General features: G+C 33.8%; 1 protein-coding gene across 1 annotated transcript in view; it reads left to right on the forward strand.

Annotated features, from left to right (window-relative positions):
• The window catches only part of LOC129225920 (uncharacterized), a 54,847-nt gene that overhangs the window by 12,472 nt on the left and 17,069 nt on the right, over positions 1-25,306 (forward strand). The window contains exon 2 of the mRNA XM_054860452.1: positions 20,030-20,215. Within this exon, the coding sequence (XP_054716427.1) occupies positions 20,101-20,215 (115 nt within the window). The 5' untranslated portion in view covers positions 20,030-20,100. The remainder of the gene's footprint in view (positions 1-20,029; positions 20,216-25,306) is intronic.

Consider the following 25,306-nt stretch of genomic DNA (forward strand, 5'->3'; position numbering starts at 1 on the left):
TTTTTGCAATTTTTTAAGCATTATTTTATGTTTTGCATACACATAATATTCTACGAATTCTTATGTCCCATGAAATATTGGTACCCCACTTTTCAGGACTTTCAATTGCCAATTTTATAAACACCGTGTAGGGAATGCAAAGATCATGCTTGCAAACAAGCATCAAAAAGAACAAAAACTGCAATAAAAATGGTATCTCAACCCACGATAGTTGATGAAAATTGCGAGAAAACTTAGGAAAAGAGTGATGTAAAGAACATTTTTTAAGAAAACCACATCACAGGCGAATTTGAGCATCTTTAAATGCATTCGCGTATGTCCGCAGTAGCAACTTTGGAAAACTTCTGTAATCATTTATCCTAATCCCTTTTTGACAGTCAACTCAGGGCGCAACAAACTATGCTATAAATATACCACTGGGCGATTATCGAAAAAATGGCTTTTTATTTTATTCAAGTAACCATTAATTAAACATGGGATTAACTGTTATGCTTTGATAGTATATTAAAGCATGTATTATTGTTTGAAGGCTTTGGTTAGCTGTAAAAGATTAAAAAAAAACTTAGCGTTACGCACGGGACATTTTTTCAAGAATCGCCCCGCTACATGTTCTTTTAACTAATAACTTATTGTGCTTATGGAGATTCCATTTCGATACCATATCCTAGTTAAGGAAATCAGTGTTTAATATGTTTTACCTTTTATGTGTTGAGGGATTGTCTACAAATGATGTCACGCTTAGATGGGAAGGGGTTTCATAAAATTATGACAAGGGAGAGCGAGGTGACAAGAAGTGAAACATCAGGCATTTTGGTTGGAAAAATAGTATTTTTATAATACCATGTTTATGTATCTAATTTCGTGTGACATGTGACTAGGTGAAGGTGGATTGTAGCAAAAGAGGGTGAAGGGTCAAATTTGTTGAAAAAAAAAATATAACAATATGGAGGGGGCCAGTAAAAGTCATTTGTGACGGGCCCCAAAACTTCTGTGTACGCCCTTGGGTGGGAGGGGAGAGCCGTGCCCTGACATATGTGTTTTTTTATTGTGGGGTTGTTTCCTTCAGTCAAAAGTAGTACTTTTTGTCACTAAAATTGATAGAATAAGCAAAAAAAAAAAAAAATAATAATAATAATAACATGGACTCAGAAAATACTTTCATTTTCCCAACAGTTATTTTTTAATTAATTTTTTTAAATGCCCGATTCTTCAAACAAGGCGTGGTCTTTATGACGTCACAAATGATGCACTATGGCGCATCTTTTTACCGCATTTCCACGTTATGATAATCAAGAAGCGAGTTAAATATTTTGGACCGTGTGGCAACACTGAATGGCATTTCATCATTTGTGATGTCATCGGCAGAAGCGTTAAACGATGAAAGAGCACCGATTTAAGTAATTTTTAAAAAATATTAAACTTAAAGAAATTATTTAAAAAATTGTCAGATTCTATGTTTTTAAGCACGCACTTTCAGAAAAAGAAATACTTTTAAAATTTTGGAAACGACCTCATTGGTGTTAAACTTCCTTTTCTTTTGGTTTCCCCCAAACCCTAAGGTGAGTTTCTCCAAACGTTTTCCCCCCTTTGTTTTTGTTAACTCGCTTTGATCTAATGTTTGTTCAGGTAGAGTCTCGCGATTGAGTTCAAACTAACTTCCCGAAGAGATCAAGACTTGAAATTTTGAACATAGTTCAGAATCGAATGAAAATTCAAGGAAATTGGTTCGAAAATTAGAGAAAATTAATTCAAAAATTCCAGAGTGCTCGAAAATTAATTTTAAGCCATAAAATTGCGTTTAAAAGCTCTTTTCTGTACGAAGGAAACACTGCATCGTTTCGTATTTGGTACCACTGGATAGCCTGTAGAAAACTATCCGATATGATGTTTGTTCGAACAATGTGACAATAAGAACGATTTGAATAATCTGTTTTGAAAGATTCTAAACTAAATTTTCCAACTACAGCTCTGGCCCCAACATTAGTAAACATCTTTAAACCTTCCCATGTGCTGAGCAATTCAGTAAACGGATACGCAAAAAATCATAAAATACCAAACGTCATTTTTCAAATAAGTGTCTGACAGATAGCGTTGTGACGTAACACAGCTGCTTTGAGTTTGTTCCTTTGCACGAGAGAATGATGGCTATTTAAAAGGATATCACGTGGGATGCACGCTCTTATTATTATAGGAACTAAAATAGCCGCTTGATCCATTCAGCTCTCTCTTTCCCCACCGTTTGATAAGATAGAATAAAAATAGAGCTCAGGTCGCTTTTTGCTATCGGTTGTTTTGGGAGGATTTAGTGGTTTATATTTATCTGAACTTTGTTCATTTGGATTTTGAAAACAAATAGCATCATTGAAAACCTGATGTAAGAAATTTTATGATAAGGAAATCCATATACTACGCTTTAGAACGCATGCACTCTTTGATCAATTTTTGCACGTTTCTTTTCAATACAATAGAAGATGAAATTGAATAGAAAGCAGTACTTTAAATTATGTGACGATAAATTATTATGTTCGATCACTTAGTTTCTATTTAGAAAGATAGTTATTTTTTAAAAGTTTGAATGCAGCGTTTCCTGCACCTTTTAAACGCACAACCCCGTTTTATAACAAAAGTTAAAACCTTCCTAAAAAAAAAAGTAAATAAAAATCAACGAAAAATACCCAAACGTACATATATGGGGAATTGTTTTCTACGATTGGGAAGTTTCGTTCCATTTTCTACCGCTGTCCCGATACAATCCATTTTACGGTACTCCAGTTTATTACAGAGCTCAATGCTATCTGTAAACTTCTGTTACAGCTCGCATAAATCTCGCATAATCCAAAGCCGGGGACAAAAAAAAAAAAAAAAAAAAAAAAACCCGGAGGGGTGGATATGGTTAGTTTTACTTCTCATCTCTATTCAAAGAAGGAAATTTTCTGAGTTATTGGAAGGGATACATCTCCAAATCCCCCCTCCCCCCTCACACACTGGACACGCCTGTGGCAATCTCTTTTCAGTAAATAAAAATAATTGATTGGAGACAATAGCAGGGATGCACCCCCCCCCCCAACACTAAATAACAATCGAGGGACGAGAACCCCTCAAAGAAAAATAACCCAAAAAATTTCATTCGCGCAGACAGTAGGAAGCCTCATAGTAAAAAAACGAAAAAGAAAATAATAGTAAATCATTCCACAAGATATTACTAATTATGATATGACCTTAATGTCTAGCAGAATGGTGAAATAATTTTACCGCGTAGATGCTGTCGTAGAGGTGTTGTAAGAAACATGTTTTGTCTCGTGTAGGAGTTGAAAAGTGTGTTGGCCAACAGATAAATAGAATTATGGCTAGTATCGTAATGCTTTTTAAATGTAGGATGTTTTATTGTGATAGTAGAGCTTAAAAATAATAATAAACGTTAGATTACAATGTTGCCGTTGCATCTCATCACGAGATAGCTTTTAATTCGGGAAGCTTACTGTTGTATGTGTTGGACATTATTTTAAACTAAATATGAAGAAGTTTAAGGTAAGGGTACCACACTCACTGTTAGATGAAATGTATCAGTAGTAAATTAAAATGAATTACAGTAAAACCTGTCTACAACGATACTGTTGGGACCTAAAAGAAATATCGTAATAGACAGGTTATCGTTATAGATAGTTTGATTATTCATGCTGACATTTTGCTGGGGCCAAAAAAAAGAAATAAATAAATAAATAAAATAAAAAATGTTATAGACAGGTTATCGTTATAGACAATTTCGTTATACACAGGTTTCACTGTAGTACTTGCTTTTGGCAAATCTTTTGGCTTGCTTTCGGGAATGCCGGGAGGGGGAGGGGTTCAAAATCTTACCCTTAAAAAACCCCCTTCAATTTTGGAAAAATTACAAGGTTTTGGAAACTTCTCCCCTAACAATCCAATATCGTTTAAAGTTGAATTTTTGGAACTGTAATTTCGAAAAATTAGCTGAGGAAAGAGCTTGAACCTCATTCCTTCCTCTAACGAAACCAAAGATGGTTTAAAATCGCATTTTTAAAGCCTCGAGTTTGAAATGTTCCGAACATTTTCCGGCTGAGAGTTCAATGAATTCTTAGTAGAGTGACTAAAAAATACTTTTGGAACTTTTAATGTCAAAAATTGCCTGTACAGTCCTTCAAGGGAAGGGGGGGGGGTCGCCACCATCGCCTTTCCCTTATATCCGTCCATGAAAGGTATATCGGTGGCGCTAACTGAAGATGAAGTCGCAAGGGGGGTTTTGAAGACCACCACCCCTCAGAATCTTTGGTTTTAACGCATATTGCCAATTATAATATGGCAGTTTATATCCATATAAGAACGTTTATGGCCAAACCTTCACCCCCTCCGCAGCAGGAAAATTCTGGCTGCGCTAGTACCTGCCGCAAAGTTAAAAATCGTCTAAATATTTTTAGAACAACAAAAGGTGCACTCGTAGAAGTGTTAACATTGTGAAAGAAACTTCTTAAGATAAAGATATAGGGCGGTGGTGGCCTGATCGGTAAGGCATTGGACTTGGGGGCCGGAGGGTCTCGGGTTCGATCCTCGCTGGTTGAAGATCCACCGTCGTCATTAATGGTGACTGGGTGACGTTAAATATGCTCATAGTCACAATGTCCTCCAAGTAAAACGATACCTTTAGGGGTGCCAGACCAGAAAGTTATTCGGCTCCTGGCCTAGTTCTAAATTCTCGAACTATCCATAGATGGCACCACCATCTATTGTGTTGTCTTCTGAAGGCAAGGCGCCCGGCACGCAGTCCTTCATAGTTTGAGGGCCAGAAGTCCCTTGATAGTTGATAGACAAGAATTTAAAAAGAGAAGAAAAGAATATACGTTAAATATGAATATTTATTTTTGATGAATTTTCCTTTTTTGGCAGTGTAAGACTTCATTAACACCATGTATTTTAACCACAACTCATGCTCAAAAAAATAACGAGTTTTTATATTTTGGCCCGCCTTTTGTTCTGCATTTGTAGTATAAACTAAAAAAGCAGTTTACTCAAAGAATACTAACTAAACATTTAGATTCCGATTTCAATGATACATTGAATACTTTGAGTTAAAAAAACATTTTAAAGTGTTGTCTAATTAAATTCAGATTAAAATTAGTAAAAATTTAGCTATGCATATAGAGGAGTCGTCACTGAAATGCACTCAAATCTGGTTCAGGCAATAATAATTTGATCCAAACAATAACACGATCAGAATAGGGAAGTATCAACCTATCAAATATTCCAATTTTAACTATTGCACAATGTTGACAGGCTTACAAAACACAAAAATTCACCATGGCCGGATTTTTAAAACCAACGATTGATTTTTTATGAATTTTTTAAAGAGCGATGCGCAAAAAAGAGGTGTGGCCTAAAACGTCAGCAGCTGACGTCATTTCCCTGTTCCGATCAGAGCTCCATTTCCATGCCGTGTTGCGCCTACCAGGAGGTGAATAGCACCGTCTTTTTCAGCCTTTTTAAAGCATTTTACCAGCATTTTTGCCATCATGGGGCTAGGATTCACGAAAGGTCAATCCAATAACCTTCCTCAAGTAAAGTCATTCATGGTGTTTGACTTTTTTCGAAAGGACGAGATATTTAATGTCCTAGAAGTACGGGGAGTGAGACAACAAAGTTTCACCATTGTTATTCTTTAAAATTGTACGTACATATCCGTCTATGTTTGCAGTTCATATTATTCGCATTAGTTTCCCTTATCAAGATTGATCATTTCCATTTGTGTGTCGATGTTTTTTTATCTGAATATATAAATTACAATGTAAGAGCGCTATTCCAGTTCTTACTTGGCGGCTTTTAATGAGGCGCGCATTTTGTAACAACCCTACTGCAAGTGATTCCAGTACTAAGTTTTAGAGCAGTTTTTGCATGAAAATTTTTCGCTTTGTTGGCAATAAAAGTTGATTTGCTTTTTTTTTTTTGTGGAAAATTGTTTTAAATCCACTAATACATGTTAATTATCCTTGAGTTTTTGTGCAACTTAGCAAAAAAAGGAAAAATATATTTTTTTGCTCTTTTGATAAAAATAATAAATTTGAAAATGGTGTTCATTTCATAAAATAAGTACCTTTTTGCAATTGAGAAAGGTCTTGTATATATAGAAACGCTTCTGGTGATAAACTGAAAATGTATTTTTAAATTATCAATTTTTAATAGTTAAAATTTGAAGATAGTTTGAATGTTAAAAAGAAAGTATTAATAGTTTTTGCATTGTTATTAAAATGGAAATAGTAATGCATCTATTACTTTCTATTTAAGTTTATTGTGCATTGTTTAAATTCCTTTGTTTACTTGCATTTTTTTAAAAATATCTCATATGCTTATTAAACATTTATTTATGAACAGTTGTGAACATATATTTCAAACTGTATTTCTCACTTGACATAGTTTTTAATTAAAATGAAGTGCAAATTTTCATTTTCAAATTTTAATTAATAAACACACTTGAAAACACTTCTTTCGAAGATCCTGCTGGGACGGAACAATAACAAATGGCTTGTGAGGAGTTTTTTAGATGTAGATACGCATCCAGGAACGAAGCAATACTTGTAATTGATTCTACTAGCCATGACAAAGAAAATCAAATTAAAAACAATCGCAGAATGCATTAAACCCTACAGAGACAGCAAAGGATTTTCACTAGCCGTTTATGCGCGCTGCTGTTAGAAGGCCATTGTTTTCCCGCGCCTTCCCCCAAAGCACTTCGCCAAGCACTTCTTTGTCCTAGCCAACCCCGCCGACTCGCAGCGCGGCAGTGACGTCAGTCAAAGGACTTACAAGCAAATGACGTCACTCGCGCGTGAACTTTAAAAAATTATTTTAAAAAAAAGTATTAGTCGTATCGTAAAAATTTTTTCGCAGATGATGTTCATGTATGTTACTCTATCAAATAAAAATAAAATTAGAAAATCGAATACTTCCCTATTAACGAAACAAAATGACCCCCTATACTTCGGATGACGAAAAAGTACAATCGAGTTGCCGTTCCAAGACCCCTCCCGGAAGTCGAAATTTCGCGTTGTGGAAAAAGGTATGTGTAAAAACTTTTATAAACATAACCAATCATTTTAGATACTTGTAAACACCACCTTAAACAGTTAAAAACCTTTTCTTAACTATACATTACTGTTTCTTACATAAAGAAATGAATTTTTATTTGTATTTAAAAAAAAAAGTTTTATTCAACATAAAATACTGCTATGATGCACAAAAATAATGATCAATGGAAAAGAAAGACATAGAATAAACCAGTAGCGTACGTATAGCATGTAGTAAGGAAAACAAATGCCCTATAGTTGTGTACTGTACAGTTGATTCAGTAATGATATTTGTAACTTAAAAAAAAAGTGACAATGATGATGATTTATGCTGCGTAATCAAACCGTTATTCTAAGATATTTTTAAATACAGTTGTTTCATTGGTTCTTTTACATAAAGTTTCCATCTATGGCATTACCCCTCTTCCTGGTTTCTTTAATTTCCAATAAAGAGCAGCTTCCATTTTCATATTTTTTTGCATTTTGCTTGGATACTATTACTCGGTGTGAACTTTTATGGATTTCATTTTCTTGACTTTTAATTGTACGTATGGAAGATTCACTCAGAAACGTTCTCTTTTTCTTTCTATCTTCACCAACTTTAGATGAAACAGCGCTCTTAGGTGTCGTTATATTTCGTTAACTTTCGCATTTAGAATGAAAAAATTTAATGGAAAATGAGAAGTAGTTACTTGTATAAGCGATAAAAGACTAGTACGGTGTGGGTACTTCTGCTCTCAGTGATGCTAAAGGGATGAAGGTCCATTCACGGAAAAAAACTTACATACCGCGGTTCCCTTCCGAAAATTTTTATGTTGCGGGCGAGGAATTCGTGCTAGCTCAAAAATTCTTTACTGTCGAAAAAATCGCGTTATAGCCATTTCCAGTAAGTCGGATCGCATTGTGGCGGGAGTCGACTGAATTAGCTTGGACGAAAAGGGAAAAAAAAAATACAAAGGGTTTTTGTAAGCGAGCACTTTCTTCAAAAGCAGTTTTACTGGAGAAAGTTTCAAGAGGGTCCTTAATCGATGTTTTCGCTTTGCTTCACTAAATACAAAAATAGGTCTTTAATTTACTTCGCACTTGAAGTGAATGCCTCATTATTCAGCGCAGAATACTAAATAAATTAGGCACGCTGGTTTCCCTAGGAAAATTTCTGGTGCTTTTCACAACAATTTCCGCAGTTTTTCACGACTTTAAAAAAGCTTGAAATGCTGAAATTTAACTAGTTGCAGTTGGAATAAATCCAAATTGAACTTCTCTTTACTGGTTTATTTTTAAAAAACAACCAGCAGGGCGTAAGTGAGACAGACATCTTTTATTTAATTATTTATTTTTTAATTTAAGATATTTTTTAAACTTTCGGATACCTTCTTCTATTTATTTTTGAAAAATAATCAGCAGGGCGTAAGTGAAACAGATATCTTTTATGAATTTTTTTTTTAATTTTTTTCTTTAAGATTTTCGTAAACTTTCGGATATCAATGCGGTTATGTGGGACAGCTACACTTGCAACATGCATTTTTTTTCTCATAATCAATTGCTTTTTCCCTTGCGGTCTTAGAAACCACTTTCCTTGTAAACTTATCATTTCGACAGTTCTTGGCACGTCCGTCGGAGTTGGAGTGTCGGACTGATTTCGGGGTCGGAGTCTGTCATTTTCCTTCCGAGTTCGCTGCTCTGTTAGGATAGCGGAGTCGGATTGATTTCGAGTCTCAGGAGTTGGAGTCAGGTGACGCATTAAAAGTTCAGTAATCGGAGTCTCTCATTTTTCCATCCATTCCGCTCCCTCCCAAACCACATATCCTACTAACAAAGGCGCCCATATGCAAAATTGTAGGGGGGGGGGGCCTCAGATGTTTTCCCCGTGGAAACCGATTTCAGTGCAGATTAGAGTTATTAAAACTTAACATTTTTAATAACTTATTCATTAACGGCTGAAGAAGAAATGTTTTTACATTTTTGCAAAGATAAAAGTACTAAAAGCAAGGAAGTTCTAAATTCTAAGGGGGGCTTGAGCCCCCGCTCCCCCTCGCATATGGGCGCCCTTGTCTACTAACGAATTTAGTTTACATCCTTAAAAAAATAAATAAATAAATAAAAACAAAAAAACCCGCCTGCGTAAAAACCAAAAAAAAAACTACAGATAAAAATGTATATGCCCGGTAGTTTAGAATGTTATTAAGCACTACCGAATAACTACACCATTGAAATAGTTTCATAATCGTACACAGGTAAGACAAATCATACCCAAATCAATAAGGAACCCCGTAAAATTTGAATGGGTACCGACTGTTGATCCTTCTATTCTGCTTTTGAATTTATGCTGCTTATTAATTGTGCCACCTGGTTACACTTCGGTCGGAAATTTTGTCAAAAATTGATTGCTACATTTAAATACTTTTGAATAAATTTGTTAACAGATGATTTTATTGATTTTATTTAAGCACTAGAAAATCGCCCGTCAAGGTATGACGGGTTAAAATTGCTTCTACATTTCAGCGAAGCCATTGCCTGTTTGATGATATTTTGGTACTTGAAATTGTAACCCGAACTCCAGTGGATGAACCCTAAACTCCAGTAGGTAGCTTTCATGATTGACCACCTTTTCGCTTCTTCATTCTCCTGAATTGGCAGTTTTACCAGTAAAACAGTTAAGTTACCGAACCCAGTTCAGCCTTGTCAAAATAAAGCCTTTCCCTACATGTCAAACATTACCGAAAAATAGTATCAAATTATCATGCCGTGGCGCAAGTTTCATTGTTGAAACGCGGGTTACTCGATCACTGGCTATTATTTATATGAGGAATATCTTTTTTTTTAATCACAATACAAATATTTTAAGATTTTGAATGGCAATGTAGCCTAACGGTTTTATTTTCTTTCTCTCTCTCTTTCTTCTTTTGGTTTTCTAAAATAGTCAGAGTTAACTCTCAATGACTCGGAGTCTCAAAGGACCGGCTAAAACCTTCGAGTTATTGGTAGTTAGAGTTATGTGAAGTTTCCATAATCTTTTCAAGAGTTTGGGACTCAAAGAAAACTTCGAGATAAAGAAATTAGGACTACAGTAAAACCAGTAAAGTTGACCAACCTTGTAAATTGGTCACCTGTACAAGTTGACTGCTATTTTCAGGCACAGAATTAGGTCTTTTTCATATAATTCAGCCTCTATAAGTTGACCACCTGTTAATGTTACCCACGAAAGTAGTGCACCGCAAGTGGTCAACTTACCCAGGCTTCACTATATTAGAGTTACAAGGCTTCAGGTTATCGAGAGTTGACTATTTATTATTATTCATGGAATATATTCCATGAATAATAAACAAAACCAACTATATTTTTCATTATATCACATGAATGAAAATTTTTATTTTTTCAATAAATTGGCTGCGATTGTTTTTTATTTATTGCAAAGTATTTTCACGCCGGGAATAACTTTTATTCGATCCATAACCTGTTCCAGTTCCAGGGAATCCCGTGGTTCCGAGGAACTCAGGTTGAAGACCTCTGCTCTGGAGGAAGAAATACGTATATAATGATTAACTTGAAATTAAACTCAATGTCCCAGAAGAAAAATATTTGGTGATAAAATGCTGGCGTAACGAAGTTGAAGTTTCAGCTTCAAAATAGCTATTGTCATCAGAGTTGATGTTATAAAAAACAAATCTGAAAAATATCAGTAGATTATAGTGAAGACAAAATAAACATTTGCTGACTAACTATTTTCAGATAAATGCAATCAAGATAAAACTTTATTTTAAGCTTTAGAAAACAATCAACGAATTGAGCAAGCTGAACAAATGATAACTATCTGTAAAGTAAAACTGCAGATTGAAAATGGATGCACGAATTTTAGTAAATCTTTAAATATAATTTGCATTTTATCGACAAGCCACGGCTCGTGCAGGCTACTAAAAATAATAATAATTTAGAGTGTGTACCAGTGCTTGGATATGCAAAACATAGTTCAGAATTTAACAAGAAATTCAATTTAATTTCATAGGTGTCAACTTGCGTGACTTAAAAGTCTTTTAAAAATATTAATATCTGTTTCAGTGCCATAAATTGCACTACTTTAATGTTAAAAAAGATAATTTAAAGTGTGTACCAGTGCTTGGATATGCTAAACCTAGTTTCTAATTTAACTAGAAACACACTTTAATTTCAAGCACTTTACAATTATTTTTATTTTATTAATATATTATTATTTTATATTATTACTATTATTCAATGGGAGGGGGCGGCACTTGTCAATATTGCCTAGGGCGGCAGAACTACTAGTGCCGGCCCTATCGACGAGCCTAGCTATACTGCTATTTAAATTATGTAAATGGACATAAGAAACCAGTAAAGATTTCCAAATTAGTGTTTCCATCTCTTATATGATTATTCTATCTAATTTTCAATGATTCATTGGCTTTAGTCTACAGTAGTCGTACAGTTAAAGGCATCAGAAATTAATAACAGTATTATTCCCACACAATGATTATCTAGAAGTAAATTGATCTAACATATTTACAGCGCCGAAGAATGGGCGATAAAATAATGAGATTGATTATGCGTAGAAAAAACAATGCTACTTTTGTCTAAAGACATTTCTTTGAACGAAACAGTTTCTTTGCTTTGAGTATTTGTGTCTGAAACTGCATGTATCAACTGAAGGTCACAGCTAACTAACTACATTCTACATTAATAATTTAGTATTAAATTCAAAACAAAAGCAAACGTTAAAAAAAAAAAAAAAACCCGTCGAAGATTAAGTTGCACAGAGGATGAAAATAAGTTGCACAACACGCACGTAAGATTGGAAAATAAACGGTTGTACGGTTGTCTAAACTATTTTCAGTAGCAATTTCAGATTATAAATTGAGATAGGTTGCAACTTTGTTGGCTGATTTCAATATTTTAGGAGTTCATTATCTACCTTAGAGCAGAACTAAAATAGAGGAACAAGTCCAATCATTGGCTTAGCAAAAGCTGACCCAAAGACCCCAAGTCACGTGACTCAACGAAGACGAATCGTTGGCACTTTGCGTGAAACAAACGAAAGAAACCTGATTTCTTTTAAATGTTTTGCTTTAAAATTTATCACGTGACTTGGGATCTTGGTTTCATGAATGAAAGTTTTCACTCCCTCTATTTTATTACTTCTCAATGTTATCTACCCATGATTTTTTAAATTAATTTTTCCCCAAAACGATTTTGTCAAGGATTTTTGTTCTTATTCCTCAACTTTTTTTTCCATGAAGTTTCTAAATTGAAGCAAATAGAAGAACCTGGAAGAAAGATCCTACGCTTAAAAATTCGATTAGATTTTATCGAAGCTTTTATCAAAGCTCTAAAGTTTCGAGTAGCCGTTATTAAAATCTGCTTTAAAAAAAAGTTATAATTCGAATTCTATGAAACATGGAAGTTCCAAACCCATTTTATCAGACACAGGAAAAAATACTCTTTATTTTGGTACTAAAATTCAAAATTTTCAACAACATTTTCACTGCAAAAATCGTGAAAAACGTTTTAGAGGTTTTTAATTATATCTTCTTTAATTAGGGTCATCCGAAGACGCAACCTAGCTAAGAACACTCTCGATTAACTCTCCTTTCGAACAAAAAAAAAGTTTTTCAAAATCGGTTCATCCGTTTAGGCGCTAGAGTGCCACAGACAAATACACACACACACACGTCATATTTATATTCCCCTTCCTTTGTGTGTCGGGGTTAATGAAATAGAAATCTTGATCTTCTTTATTTTTACTAATAATAAAGCTGAAAGTCTCTCTGTTTGGATATCTGGATCTCTGTGACGCTAATAGGGCGCAGACCGTTCGGCCGATTTTCATGAAATTTGGCACAAAATTAGTTTGTAACACGGAGATGTGCACCTCGAAGCGATTTTTCTAAAATTCGATTTTGTTCTTTTTCTATTCTAATTTTAAGAACATTTTACCTGGAAAATTATCATAACGTGGACAAGTAAATTACCAAATTATCATAACGTGGAACCGTAACATGGGTGAGCCATTTAACATAGCAAATTGGCGAGCAATTCATCATCCATTATTTGTAAATATACAAGCGAACCAAATGACCTTTTAATTTTCTACTACGGGCAAAGCCGTGCGGGTACCGCGCTAATGAATACATAAAAGTACCTTTTTTACTTTTTTTAAAACTTTCTTTTACAAAACGAACTTACAGGTATTCGGAGGGAAATACTTAAACAAGATCATTGACGTACTTTTGAAAACCAGAAGTACATTTTTTATGAAACCTTTTTCTTTTTTAAATTGGAATCTGGAGGAATAAAAAACACTGCCATTAACAATTTAAAAGAGAATTAAATAAATGAAAAGTTGAAAACTCATAAACTTGGCGATAAATGATGAAATATGTACTTCCTTATGGGAAAACGGAGGTGTGAAGAAGAAGCTCTTGACCTTTAGTTTGTTTACTTTTTAACTTGAGATTCCTTGTCTGAACTCTGAATAATCAGCTTCGTACTCGTTTTCAATTTCGATATTCGCTGAGTTTTTCTTTAGATTATTATTATTATTTTATAAATACTTGTCACTCCTCAAGAATTTATCCACCGCCCCCCCCCCCCGTTGAGGAGCCAAATCGTTTCTTTGGGGGCGATCGCCCTTAGGTTGGGAACCACTGATATAAATGGTACCACTACCAATGCCACTGATATAGGCATTTTGTTGGCTCTGTCATTTCGAATAAGAAATTTTATTTTTCGTTGCGCCCATTAGAGAGCTTTCTCGAAATTGTAAACAAAACATTGCTTCAAATGTTATCGACAACAAAATGCATAAATCCTACAAATTCTAAGAGGTGTTAAAAAAATAGAAGTCTAAGAAAGACTGAGGAACTGAAGAACTGTTGAGCAACAAATGAAAGAAGAACACTTCTGTTCCCGAAACACACTTTTTTACTTTATGATTTGCTCTCATATTTTTTTCTGAGCCAAATGACTCAACTTCTGAACGATCAGGAGGCCCAAAAAGGGAATAATACTCCAGCCGTTTCAATTAACATTTTCCTTACTCTTCGTTTCGTGAGGAATACGGAGAATTTTGATTAGGGACTGTCAATAAATGATGTCACAGTTTTTTTTTTTTTTTCAACAATTTTGACCCCTCTTCTCCCTTGTCACATGTCACTGTTTTTTATAAACATATTTAAAAAAAAAAAAAATGCGTGATGTCTCACTTTTTGTTACCCCTTCTTCCCTCGTCAAAAACTCACAATTTCCCTCTCAAAGCGTGACATCACTTGTGGACAGTCCCTTAGAAAAAAGACCAGCGTCTTTTTTCTTTTATATACATTTCTCAGTAAAAAAGTTGATAATTTTTATTGTTTATGTAATGTGTTTACTTGTTTTAAATTATGGAAAATCATATTCTATGAAAAAATCAAAACATAAATATTTTTTATAGAGCTGCGAAAGGAAAGAAAAAATAAAAGCAGGGCTTTTGTGGATTTTTTTTTAATTTATTTTTTTAAGTCTAAAATAAAAACTGCTGTTGTAGACATCTTTAATATGTGTAGCAAATCAGAAAACTTGGGAGATAAATATTAATATGTTGCACATTAAATAATGGAGCGAATTTACTCGGTGAATCATTGCTAAAATCTGAATGTAGCTCCTGTAATTTACTGTTCTACGATACATATCTTTTATAGGAAGGTCCTAGGAAAAAAAAAAAAAAAAACGAAAGAAAGAAAACTAGTTAAACAAGAAGCACCATTTTCTCGAGTGTTCTGGTGTTATTTTCTTCAATTATTTGTGAATTTATCTATTAATTGATCAAATGACGTAACGACCCTTTTGTCTTTGGGCCTAAATTTCGGAGAACTACTCCCAATTCTTTCTTTTCCAAAATAATTTGTATCTCATCCAACTAGCAGGCTGTAATTCAATGCGGTAAAAGACAGTAACTATTCAAAGACTTTTGAAGCATTTTCAGGTATTGAATCAATTAGCTGAAAGCAGCACACGCATTAATGAGTCAAAACTAGACACTTGGCCGCCCAGGGTTTTTCAAATTTAAAGGACTCCGCGCAGTCTGTAATCTTTTGGTGTTCCCAAATGGGATTATGGTGCAATGTTGTTTCACCTGCCAAAAGTGGTGTACATACATCTTGAGGATTGCAAAAACGTTTTCTTTTATTTTTTGCTTCCTTTTTTTCGAGGGCAAGGTCGAATCCGGAGTGTATTTTCGGAAAAGTCATTAGGTGGCACTTGTTCAAAAACTGTTCTCTGACTTTAGCAAGGTCGGAATGGCAGAAAGAAGAAATTCACTTAATGGCAGAAAGAAGAAATTCACTTCTTTGAATTCTTTTCTGTATGTATGACAATTTGAATTGCACTACAGAATCTACTAGTTCTAGCCTGGGTATCAAGAGGACTACTTGTAGAAAACGATTTGATTCGGTGAGGAATGCATTTGTTGCGAACCTTCTTTTGAGACATTATGAGGGCCTTGATATTTGCCATTTTTGATAACTTGCCACATTACAGCTGTACAATGTTTCGCAAATTTAAGCTTTAGAAAGGATTGTCAAGTTATTGCGAAAACTTCAATGCTTATGCAGCCCTCAAATACCACATTAGTTTTGCAGAAAATATATCAGTTTATCCAGTACCTTCTTGACTTGGTCCCAGTCTAGAAAGTGTCGGTTTAACACTATTAACCCATTACTGGTGTTTTTTTTTTTTTTTTTTTTGTAACATAAGTGATGAGGTGGGGTGTATTATTACCCGCAAATAGTTTTCAATTATGCCCAATATTCCTTCGCAGTAGATGTAATGTATGTATATATCTCTCAAAATCACTTCAGTTGAAAGTTTAGTGTGCTCATGATTACAAAACGCAAATTGATTGTCAAAGGCCGAATTAGTGCCTAAAAAGCATAAAAATGCATTTGCTCAAAAGACGTTAATTGCACACAGCAAACTGATTAGTTAATGTAAACCAATCCCAAGCTAATATTAGATTTGATTGAAAAACGCTTATTTTCGCCGACCCGTTAACCAGAAAATGTTTCTCAGCCGGCAGTGTAACTATTAAAGCTCTACATTGCTTTTTCGTGCAGGAAAGAACTCGAAATCGTACTCTATTAATTCTCTCGCCGATTTTCCGCGTTCATATTGCTCAGAATTTCAATACATAGTTCGAGATTCATAAAATGATCTCCGGCAGTGTTGTTTGCAACCCAGGTTACACGTACACACTGACCAACTAATAAAATAAACATGAGTGACATTTTTACTCCAAAATTATCGGAATTCGTTAAAGGCTAATAAGAATTCGCCTCTTTGAACTGAAAAGCAGCAGATTAGAAACAGAAAGTGAATAGATTTTTTTGAAAAATGGAATCGACGCATCCACTCGGCGGCCGTTTAGAAGGGTTGGGTGACCGTTGCTAGGGATGTTTTTAACGTTAAGTCTATGTGCTAAAAAAATCCGTGCCGCAAAAAGTAGCCGTTAAGAGGGGTGGCCGCTCGGAGAGGTTTCACTGCATAAACATAATTTAAGCATTTTCTAAAAGAAATAAATAAATAAATAATATATATATTTTTTTTCAAATAAAAATCAAAGCATTTAAAAAATTCTATTATAATTAGGAAAGCAAAGCAAATGCAAAAAAGCATGGCTAATCTGAAACTGACTAAAAAACATAACCATTTATATACAGTTAGGGGTCGATGTTTTGGAAACATCGATGTTTTTGTTAAAACATCGATGTTTTACTTTCGATGTTTTCGGAACATCGATGTTTTGGTTTCGATGTTTTTTCGTTGATGTTTTTGTATTATAATTGAAAATTATGGTAAAATTTGCTCCAATTTTCTCGCTAGGTAATTAAGTTTACTTATGGAATTGCTCTAAAATTTTCATTTATTTGCGCAAATTTAAAAAGATCGATTTTTCTGTGTAAAGGATGATTTTTGGGAAGGTTACTACATGGTAAAAGATAACTGGAGGGTGAGGAAAAGATCAAAGCTACTGGAAGAACTCGACACTAGTAGTTTGTTGGCAGACCTTACAGTCGATTCTAAGGCTCCAATTCTTAAACTAAAGGAGAATCCTATATATTACTACGGTGAATGTTATAACTGTAAAAATTCAGAATTGTTAAAAGTTGTGTCGAAGTACTTGACAGTGATGGCGAATTTTGTTTAATCGAAAAGAGTTTATTCTCTGCCTGGTGGAATAGTCAGCGAAAAGAGAAATGCACTTAAACACCAAATATTGGGGGTTACTTATCGTCTACCCAGGAGCGGATACAGACTAACATTTTAGGGGGTTCATGCTAAAGAGTTACCCTCCCCCCTCCTCCATGAATAAACTTATGGTTTTTGGTATGAAAAATTTCTGAAACTGCATAGGTGTTTAAAAAATACTACATCGGTCAGGAATACGACACCTAATAGGATAAATACCACATGAATAAATTTTATAAACAATTAAAAGAAGTAGTATTTCAAGTATTTACTTTTAAAAATAATTCAAAAACTGAAATCATTTACATTTTATCCAAAAAGTGTTTGAATACAACGCGAACGAATAATATTGTCGACGTTTTGGGGGGTCATGACCCCTATACCCTCCCCTTGTATCCGCCACTGCCTAGGTGGGCACCCCTCAAGAATCTATGTATAATGAGGTTTTGCGCTAACACGACACTCAAATTTTACAATTCTTGCACGATAATAAATCCTAAACACTGATTTAAACTAACAAACTATTTACAGCACATTTAAAAATAAACTCTGTACGACTAAAAACTGAACTATCTAAAAATTACAACAGAAAGAAATTCTATTCTACAGAGTTTTTACATTTAAAAAAAAAATAAATTAAAAAAAAAAAAACATTTACGAACTCAAATGTTTTATCGATTGAAGCGATGCCTGAAGCTTTGGATATGGTTTTGCAAAAACTGTCGTTGATTATTGTTGTTGCTTATAAAAAGCAAACGGGCGTCAGAAACTTTATTACTTTTCATTATACTGACTCCTGAACCCAGCGCCGCAGACTAACTCTCTCAAGAAAAGCTATTTTTACTGTCTACATATTTTAAATACATATGCTATAAATAGAAAAGTGACAGTTAACCCCCCCCCCCTCTCAAAAAAAATTGAGAACTATTTATTGTTTCTTATTATGCTTTCGGTCCTTTTTTTTCAAGCAGTCATTTTCACTACTCAAATGCAATGAACCTTGAAACAGATTACAAAGTATTGTCGCAGATTTTGATGGGAGGAGGGGTTCATGACCCCCATAATCCCCCTTCCTCCTTGTATACACTTCTTACGGTTTCGATCAAGTTTTTTATCTTTTCGAGCAAACATTCAAATACTGTTGCGGGTTGGGGGGACGAGGTGTTATGACCCCCCTCACTTGTATCCACCACTGCGTCTACCCCCAACAAGCCGCCCCTCAATTACTCACAATTTGTGTTTAATTATATAGCACTAAGAGTACAAAACATATTTATAATTGTCAGAGTTAATTTTGTACTTTTAATATAATTTGCACAACTCTTTCCCATCATACAGCTGACTGTAAGTGCTATGATATATTTTTTCGCATATTTAACTAGTTTGCATTAATTGTTGCGTGTCTTATTATCATTTTTTGTCTTATTATAGTACCAAGGTGTTGCGAAATTATTCCTATTAAATTGTATTCATGATTTGCAGTTCAGTAGTTTCAATATATTCGTGAGGTTCGTATTCTTTTGCATTGCTTAAATTAGACGCAATGCCAAAAGAATTCCCTGATCCATTAAGAAACATTTGTTAGAGTTTATCATCTATGTAAGTTTGTAGTGTAGTATATTAAAAAATGTATGATAAATATTGACAAAAAGATCGATGTTTTTTGGTCGATGTATCAATACCATCGATGTTTTTATTTCCAACATCGATATTCTGAAACATCGATGTTTCGCTATCGATGTCGCACCTCTAATATACAGGCAAAATAAAAGCACTATAGTATATTCGCTAATAAGAGCCTCCCAATATTTTGTTCAAATAAAGCTTTTTATGCTTAGATTATTTATTATAATGAGAGTAAATACATAGCCTGGAAGGAAAACTATACACTTCAAGCAATAACACCGACAAATTTCGCCCCCTTCCCCCTACTCCCCAAAAGTGAAATCATCCGCCATAAAACGCCCTCCACTACTGCTCCCTTGTATACAAATTATGTGCTTTTAAAACAAGCTAAAAACAAAAACTTAAGCTAACTCAATGAATAAGAATAGAATTTCACGCCACGAGTACAATCGCCCTCCCCCCTTTTTTTGCGAAATCCCTCTTTCCGCTCTAACTCTTTTTCTTGCGAATTTTATTTTTATTTTAAATTTTATTTATAAAAGCATTTTTCCACTTATATGATCATTTTTTTTAAATAAAAAAAAACAATTTCTTTTTTTTAAATCAATCGAAATACCGCTCCCTGGCTGCTGCACCCCTGGCGAGAGCCACTCCTACCAACCACTTGGAACGCTACTGGGTATAGGGTGGGGCGCAGTTCCTGCAGCTCAGGGAAGTTTATCAATTTTTCATTCTTTTGTCTGTTATTTTTGAGAGAAAAAAAAACTTCTTTTGTGTCCAAAAAAAAAGTTTTTGAATAACATTCATTATATCAGTGTTCAAAAACCAATGCCTTATGCATTAGCTGCAGGTTTTTTCATCTTTAAAATATATATTCCTTTAGCTCTTTTTCTTGCGATTTAAAAAAAATAAAAAATTAAGCATTTTTCAAATTCTATGATCAATAAATAAATAAATAAATAAATAATAATAATAATATCTTTATTTATTTATTTTTTTGAATCAGTCGAAATGCCGCCTCCCTGGCGAGAGCCATTCCTGCCAACCCCTAGTTACGCTACTGATGATTCAAACGACTTACTTTGTCAATTTTACAGATTCATCCAACCAGAGCGGAAAAACTCATTTCTTGGAGAAAAATTTTGCATTCATCCATCCCACCACCAACATGCTGAGTGCGTTGGCCAAGTACATCTTCGGAGGCATCATGGATAATGCCCAGGAAGAATCAATGCAGTGTGAAACTAGGGAGGTGAACGATTGGCTACTCATTAACATGCCTGGTGAGTTCCTGGCTGGGATAATTCAATATTCTGATGCAAATAAGCCGCTTAAACCCCTCCAAATTGTAATTTGTATTTTAATTGAATAATTTTTTCTTCGAGTGATTGGGATTTTTGTTTTGAGGTAATTGTGATGGGAACTTTGGATCCCCAGAGCGGGTACAAGGATAGGGGGATATGATCTCCCCTCTTTAGCGACCAAATATAGCCTAAAACTGCATTTTGGGGTCTATATTTCGAAATATTTACCCCAGAACCCTATTTGTGCACTTTGACCCCACTTCAGATAATGACCTCCTCCAAAACCAGAAGCGGGATTTAATTCTTTTTACTTCAAGGGGGAGGGGATTTTCATTAGCTGAAAAATCATCGATGGGCATCATCGTACGGGTTCAGCTAAGAATAAAGTGGTTTATATTTTAGTTATTAGAATAAACCTTCAAATATCGCTTAATAATTGCATTGTTATTATTCGAAACAACAATTCCTTTAAAGCAGGTAAGGGCAACTGACATCTAACCGGGAAAATATTTTAATTTTTACTAAATTTTCACATCGGTTTCATTTTTCACACTATTAACGCTCTTTCAGACAATAAAAAAACAATCGATCTCACTCTTTTTTTGAAAATTATTATTTTTATTTTAAACTTAAAATTGGAACAAAAAGGGGGAAAAAATAATAATTGAGTTTTATGAAACACACTACAAGGTGAATTAAAACTCAACCCAAGGTTTGTCATGACTTCGCAAATCTGGACCATTTCCACACAAATTGTTTTGTTTATATAGATACTAGCAGTACCCGCACAGCGATGCCCGTGCTAAAAATTTAATGGAGGTCCGTTGAATAAAAAAAAAAAAAATGACGCCCCCTCCCCCTCTGATGTGAAATGATCATTTTTCTTTGTATAAAATGCTTACTCACCTTTTCAAAAAAAAAAAAAACTATTTAAGTTTCTTTGGAATTTAAAACTTTTCGTCAAATGATTAAATTAGATTTACATTTGCTTTAAAACTCTATCTAGCGAGTGCAGCGCTTTTTACTGCAATATAAAATATTTCGCCAAATAAACAAAAAAAGACATCAAATAATATCTTTCAAATGTAAAAATAATTCCATATCTCTATTGTTTATCGCCAAACTTGCCCAGCAACCACGCTATCATAATCCATCCGTCCAACGAAAAAAAAAAAAAAAAACATGCCGTGGACCATTCAAAAATCATCCTCAGAAAAAAAGAAAATGTCGTACATTTCACTCGGATATAAACAAATCAAAAGTTTCTTTTATTTCAAAACAAATCGCCAAAACAATGAATTTCACTAACAGTCTGCTCAGGGCCTAACGAGCCAAGCGACCACGCTACCGGAAGCCAGTCCTTTTGCGAGTGAAGCGGATGTTTTTTCTTTGGCAATAATAAATGTTTCGCCAAATAAACAAAAAGGTATATGATCACATTAACAGTAGCTTTCACATCTTTACATATTAAGAGCTGCGTTTCCCGGCTTTGCCCGGTCTACCTTGAGAATAAAAATTGTGTCGAGTGACATATATTCAACAATCAGGCTTAATTAAAAGGAAAAAAAAAAAAACACCATGCAAAATGACCCTTCCAAACATTGACGACAGATATTAAAATACTTTTGAGAAATTAAAATGCGAAAGATGGATTTTGAAAGCGTAACCATGGAAACATGAAATAAAACCTGAAATAAATAAACAATGGATTCAAGCGTAACCGTGGAAACGTGAAAATGAAATAGTTGACAACATGAATCACAATGACATATTTCGAAATTGATTTAAAAACACTTGTAACTTTTTTTCCTTTGAAGATAGAAGCTAATTTTTTCGACCTTAGGTCGAGATATTTCTGGAGTAAAAAATGTTGCTTTTTTCAATGGTGTCAAAAAGAAAACTGTGGGACAATTCCTTCACTTTTTATTGATAGATTTAATAAAGAAAGTAGTGCCTAAATTTCAGCTAAGCCTAAAAAAGTTCGCGCTAAAAACGCAAATTACTCCCGTCGTAATGAAGTTAGAGCATCGAAACAAATTGCTTAGAACGCGGAAAATTCTACCCTTTTCAACGATGTATAATATTAATATCTGCAAGTAATTTTTCGCCCCTTTAATAGCCAATAATAGGCAATTTACGTGAAATTTGGGCCTAAATGGGAATAAAAAAAGAACTATTTATCGGATTTTTTTCGAATTATAGCCTACAGTGGCTCCCAAAAGTCTTCGTACACCTATGACTTTCAACGAAATAGGCCCCAATCCATTGGTTAGAATTAATATTTCGGGATAGGTATTTAATTATAAGATCTATGATCAATTTTTAACAAAACTACATAAAAAGTTTTTACAAAATATTAAAACTTATTTTTTTAAAAATGAAAAACCAAAAAGTGCCGGAAATTTTATCTTACAAAAGTCTTCGTACACTTTATAAAATGTCTATATATTATTGAATAATCTAACTTTTGATTCAGTTATTAATTAGTATAATATCATACAGTATTCATAACACCTTTTAAACGTCTGGGAATAGATTTCATTCTTTTTTTTTTTTTTTTTTGCGTAATTTCTGAGTACGTGTTCAACCACACTTCGAGTCTTACTGTTTCTAGCTCTATTTTCGTTTTAAAGCCCTATTTTCGTAATCTAGCCTACAGATATCTCTAAATACGTTACATTAAGTTAAAATCTGGAGATTGAGGCGGTATTTTCTAAACTTTAGGACAATTCTCGAGGCACTAGACGCAAACGTTGAAAACTGTGTGCTTCTTATCGTTATCTTGATAAAAAAACAAAGTTGTTTCCAATAACCAAATTTTTGGCTAAGAGTTCAAAATTAGTTTTTAAAATATTTAAAGGAACAGCATGATTCATTATTTCATCAAAAAATTACAAACTACCAAGTCCTGATGCTGATATGCACCCTCACACTAGAACACCTCCACCGTCCTGATTAACTGATCCAAATAAGTTCTTAAGATTAAGTTTTTAATTTTTTCTTCTACTTACAGTTATACAAAAATTTAACCAAAAATGTTTAATTAATTTTTATCTGTAAGTAAGACGTGATTCTAAAGCGTTTTTAGCTTGTTTATCATTGATTTTGCGACGAAAAGCGTAAGCTTTCTGTTTTTCTCACGTCCAAGAAAATTTCTGCGGGAATCCAGCTAATCAGAGAACTTGGCGAACAATTTTAGGTGAAAATTAAATGTAAAATGTTTCATTTAACTCTGCAGAAACTTTTACAGCACTCAAATGTGTATTTTTCATAAATTGTTTAACTTTAAATCTCCGATCACGTTTTGTCAACTTTGCTGGTTGACCTTTTCTTACCTTGTTTTCGGTTCTATTCCTTTCTTTAAAGCATTTTATCAAGCACTTTACTATACAAACAAATAAATTAACTAATTTAGAGACATTTCAAACCAATTTACCACTACTGTGGGAAAAAAATTCAAATTTTGAATGGTGTTTGCGGTTTTTTACGAATACCAGTCATTTTACAATAATACGCACAATATTAAGGAATAAATAAACAAAAAATTAAAGCCAAATCACTTATAAGGGTCAACACAATGCAAAAATATTAATAAAACGGCATATGATAATTTTAATCATGAATTTATTTGAAAATATTTGAGTGTACGATGACTTTTGTAGCGTGTTATTTCTCTGTTTCTTCGTTTTCTAACTCATTTCAAAAAGAAGATCCGTCAATATTTTGAAAAAACCAATAGGTTGTATTTAGAATGCCATAGGAATGATGTGAAAAAATATTGGACTTCATATTCGAATTCAGTTTTGAGTTATTTTGGTTTTACTAAAAAATTGCAAAGTGTACGAACACTTTTGGGAGCCACTGTACGTTACTAAGTGAGAAGGCACCTTTCATACAGTGAAAGAATTTTTCAAACAGGTGCAGTGGTTCCGGAGATTACCTCGAACATATTAACACACAAAAATTTGTCCTCTCTCTTTATAATATTAGTAAAGATAGTGGAACTCCAAAATTATCTAAACTCCGAGTGTCCGAATAGCTAATTATCGAATTGCTTTCAGAGAGTTTTAGGGGAGAAAAAAAATCTAAAAAAAGTGGACTGACCAGGGTTGGCAAAAACCTGGGGTTTCTTTTAAAAAACCATGAACCCAGAGTTTTTGGGGTTTTTTTTAAATAAAACCGAAAAAAACCCAACTAAAGCTGTTTTTTTTTTTTTTTTTTTTTTTTTTGTAGGGAACATGTGGGGCACTTGTATATGGTAACGAGTAAAAACTGTCTTGGGGTAAAGAAAAGCTGGAAAACTAGTTAAAATTTAGCGTTTTCTGAAGAAAAGTGTAAAAGATGATAAAACTCAAGAATGGTGAAGTTTCAGATTTATCCACGATTACCAACAGTTCAGGCCAAGTTACTTTTCAAGTGATAAAATCTATTGTTCTTTCTTAATTACATTTTTTTCCGCATTTTACTTTATTGTATTTCATTTTGTTAAGCAAAACTACAGTAGAACCTCAAATTGTTTAAATCCCTTATTACTGAATTGCAGCTTAATCACTACATATCTTTGAATTTTATGTTGCCTGTTTTTCTTTCTACATAGTAAGAAATATTTAACTTTTTTGTAAGATAGTGAAAGCACTGTACATCCTATTCAGTTTTATTAATTGTCTGTAGTGAAGAATAAATAGAAAAGGAGTTTAAATTGTGAAAGTGTTTAAATTAATTAATGTTTTTAAAAACTTCTCAGTAATTTAAAAAGAAAAACAAAACTTGGCTAAATAATGGGTTTTTTCAAAAAAAAAAAAAAACAGTGGGTCCAATTTGGCCAACCCTGGGACTGACCTATACTTTTTGTAAATGTAAAACAAAAACCAGTTTGCTTATTTTGGAATGAATATATTTCTGTTATGATGCCAAGCAGTCGTCCAAGATTAACGCAATTCAAGGACGTTTCGACTGGATTATTACGAGATTTAAAGACAAAATTAATATAACTTCAATCCTTGCTTAATCGGATCAAACTGATGGCGAGTTTGTAAAATAGCATGAAATAGGCAACAGAAATTTCACGCT

The sequence above is a fragment of the Uloborus diversus genome, chromosome 7 (assembly GCF_026930045.1).
Source record: "Uloborus diversus isolate 005 chromosome 7, Udiv.v.3.1, whole genome shotgun sequence".
NCBI classification, from domain to species: domain Eukaryota; kingdom Metazoa; phylum Arthropoda; class Arachnida; order Araneae; family Uloboridae; genus Uloborus; species Uloborus diversus.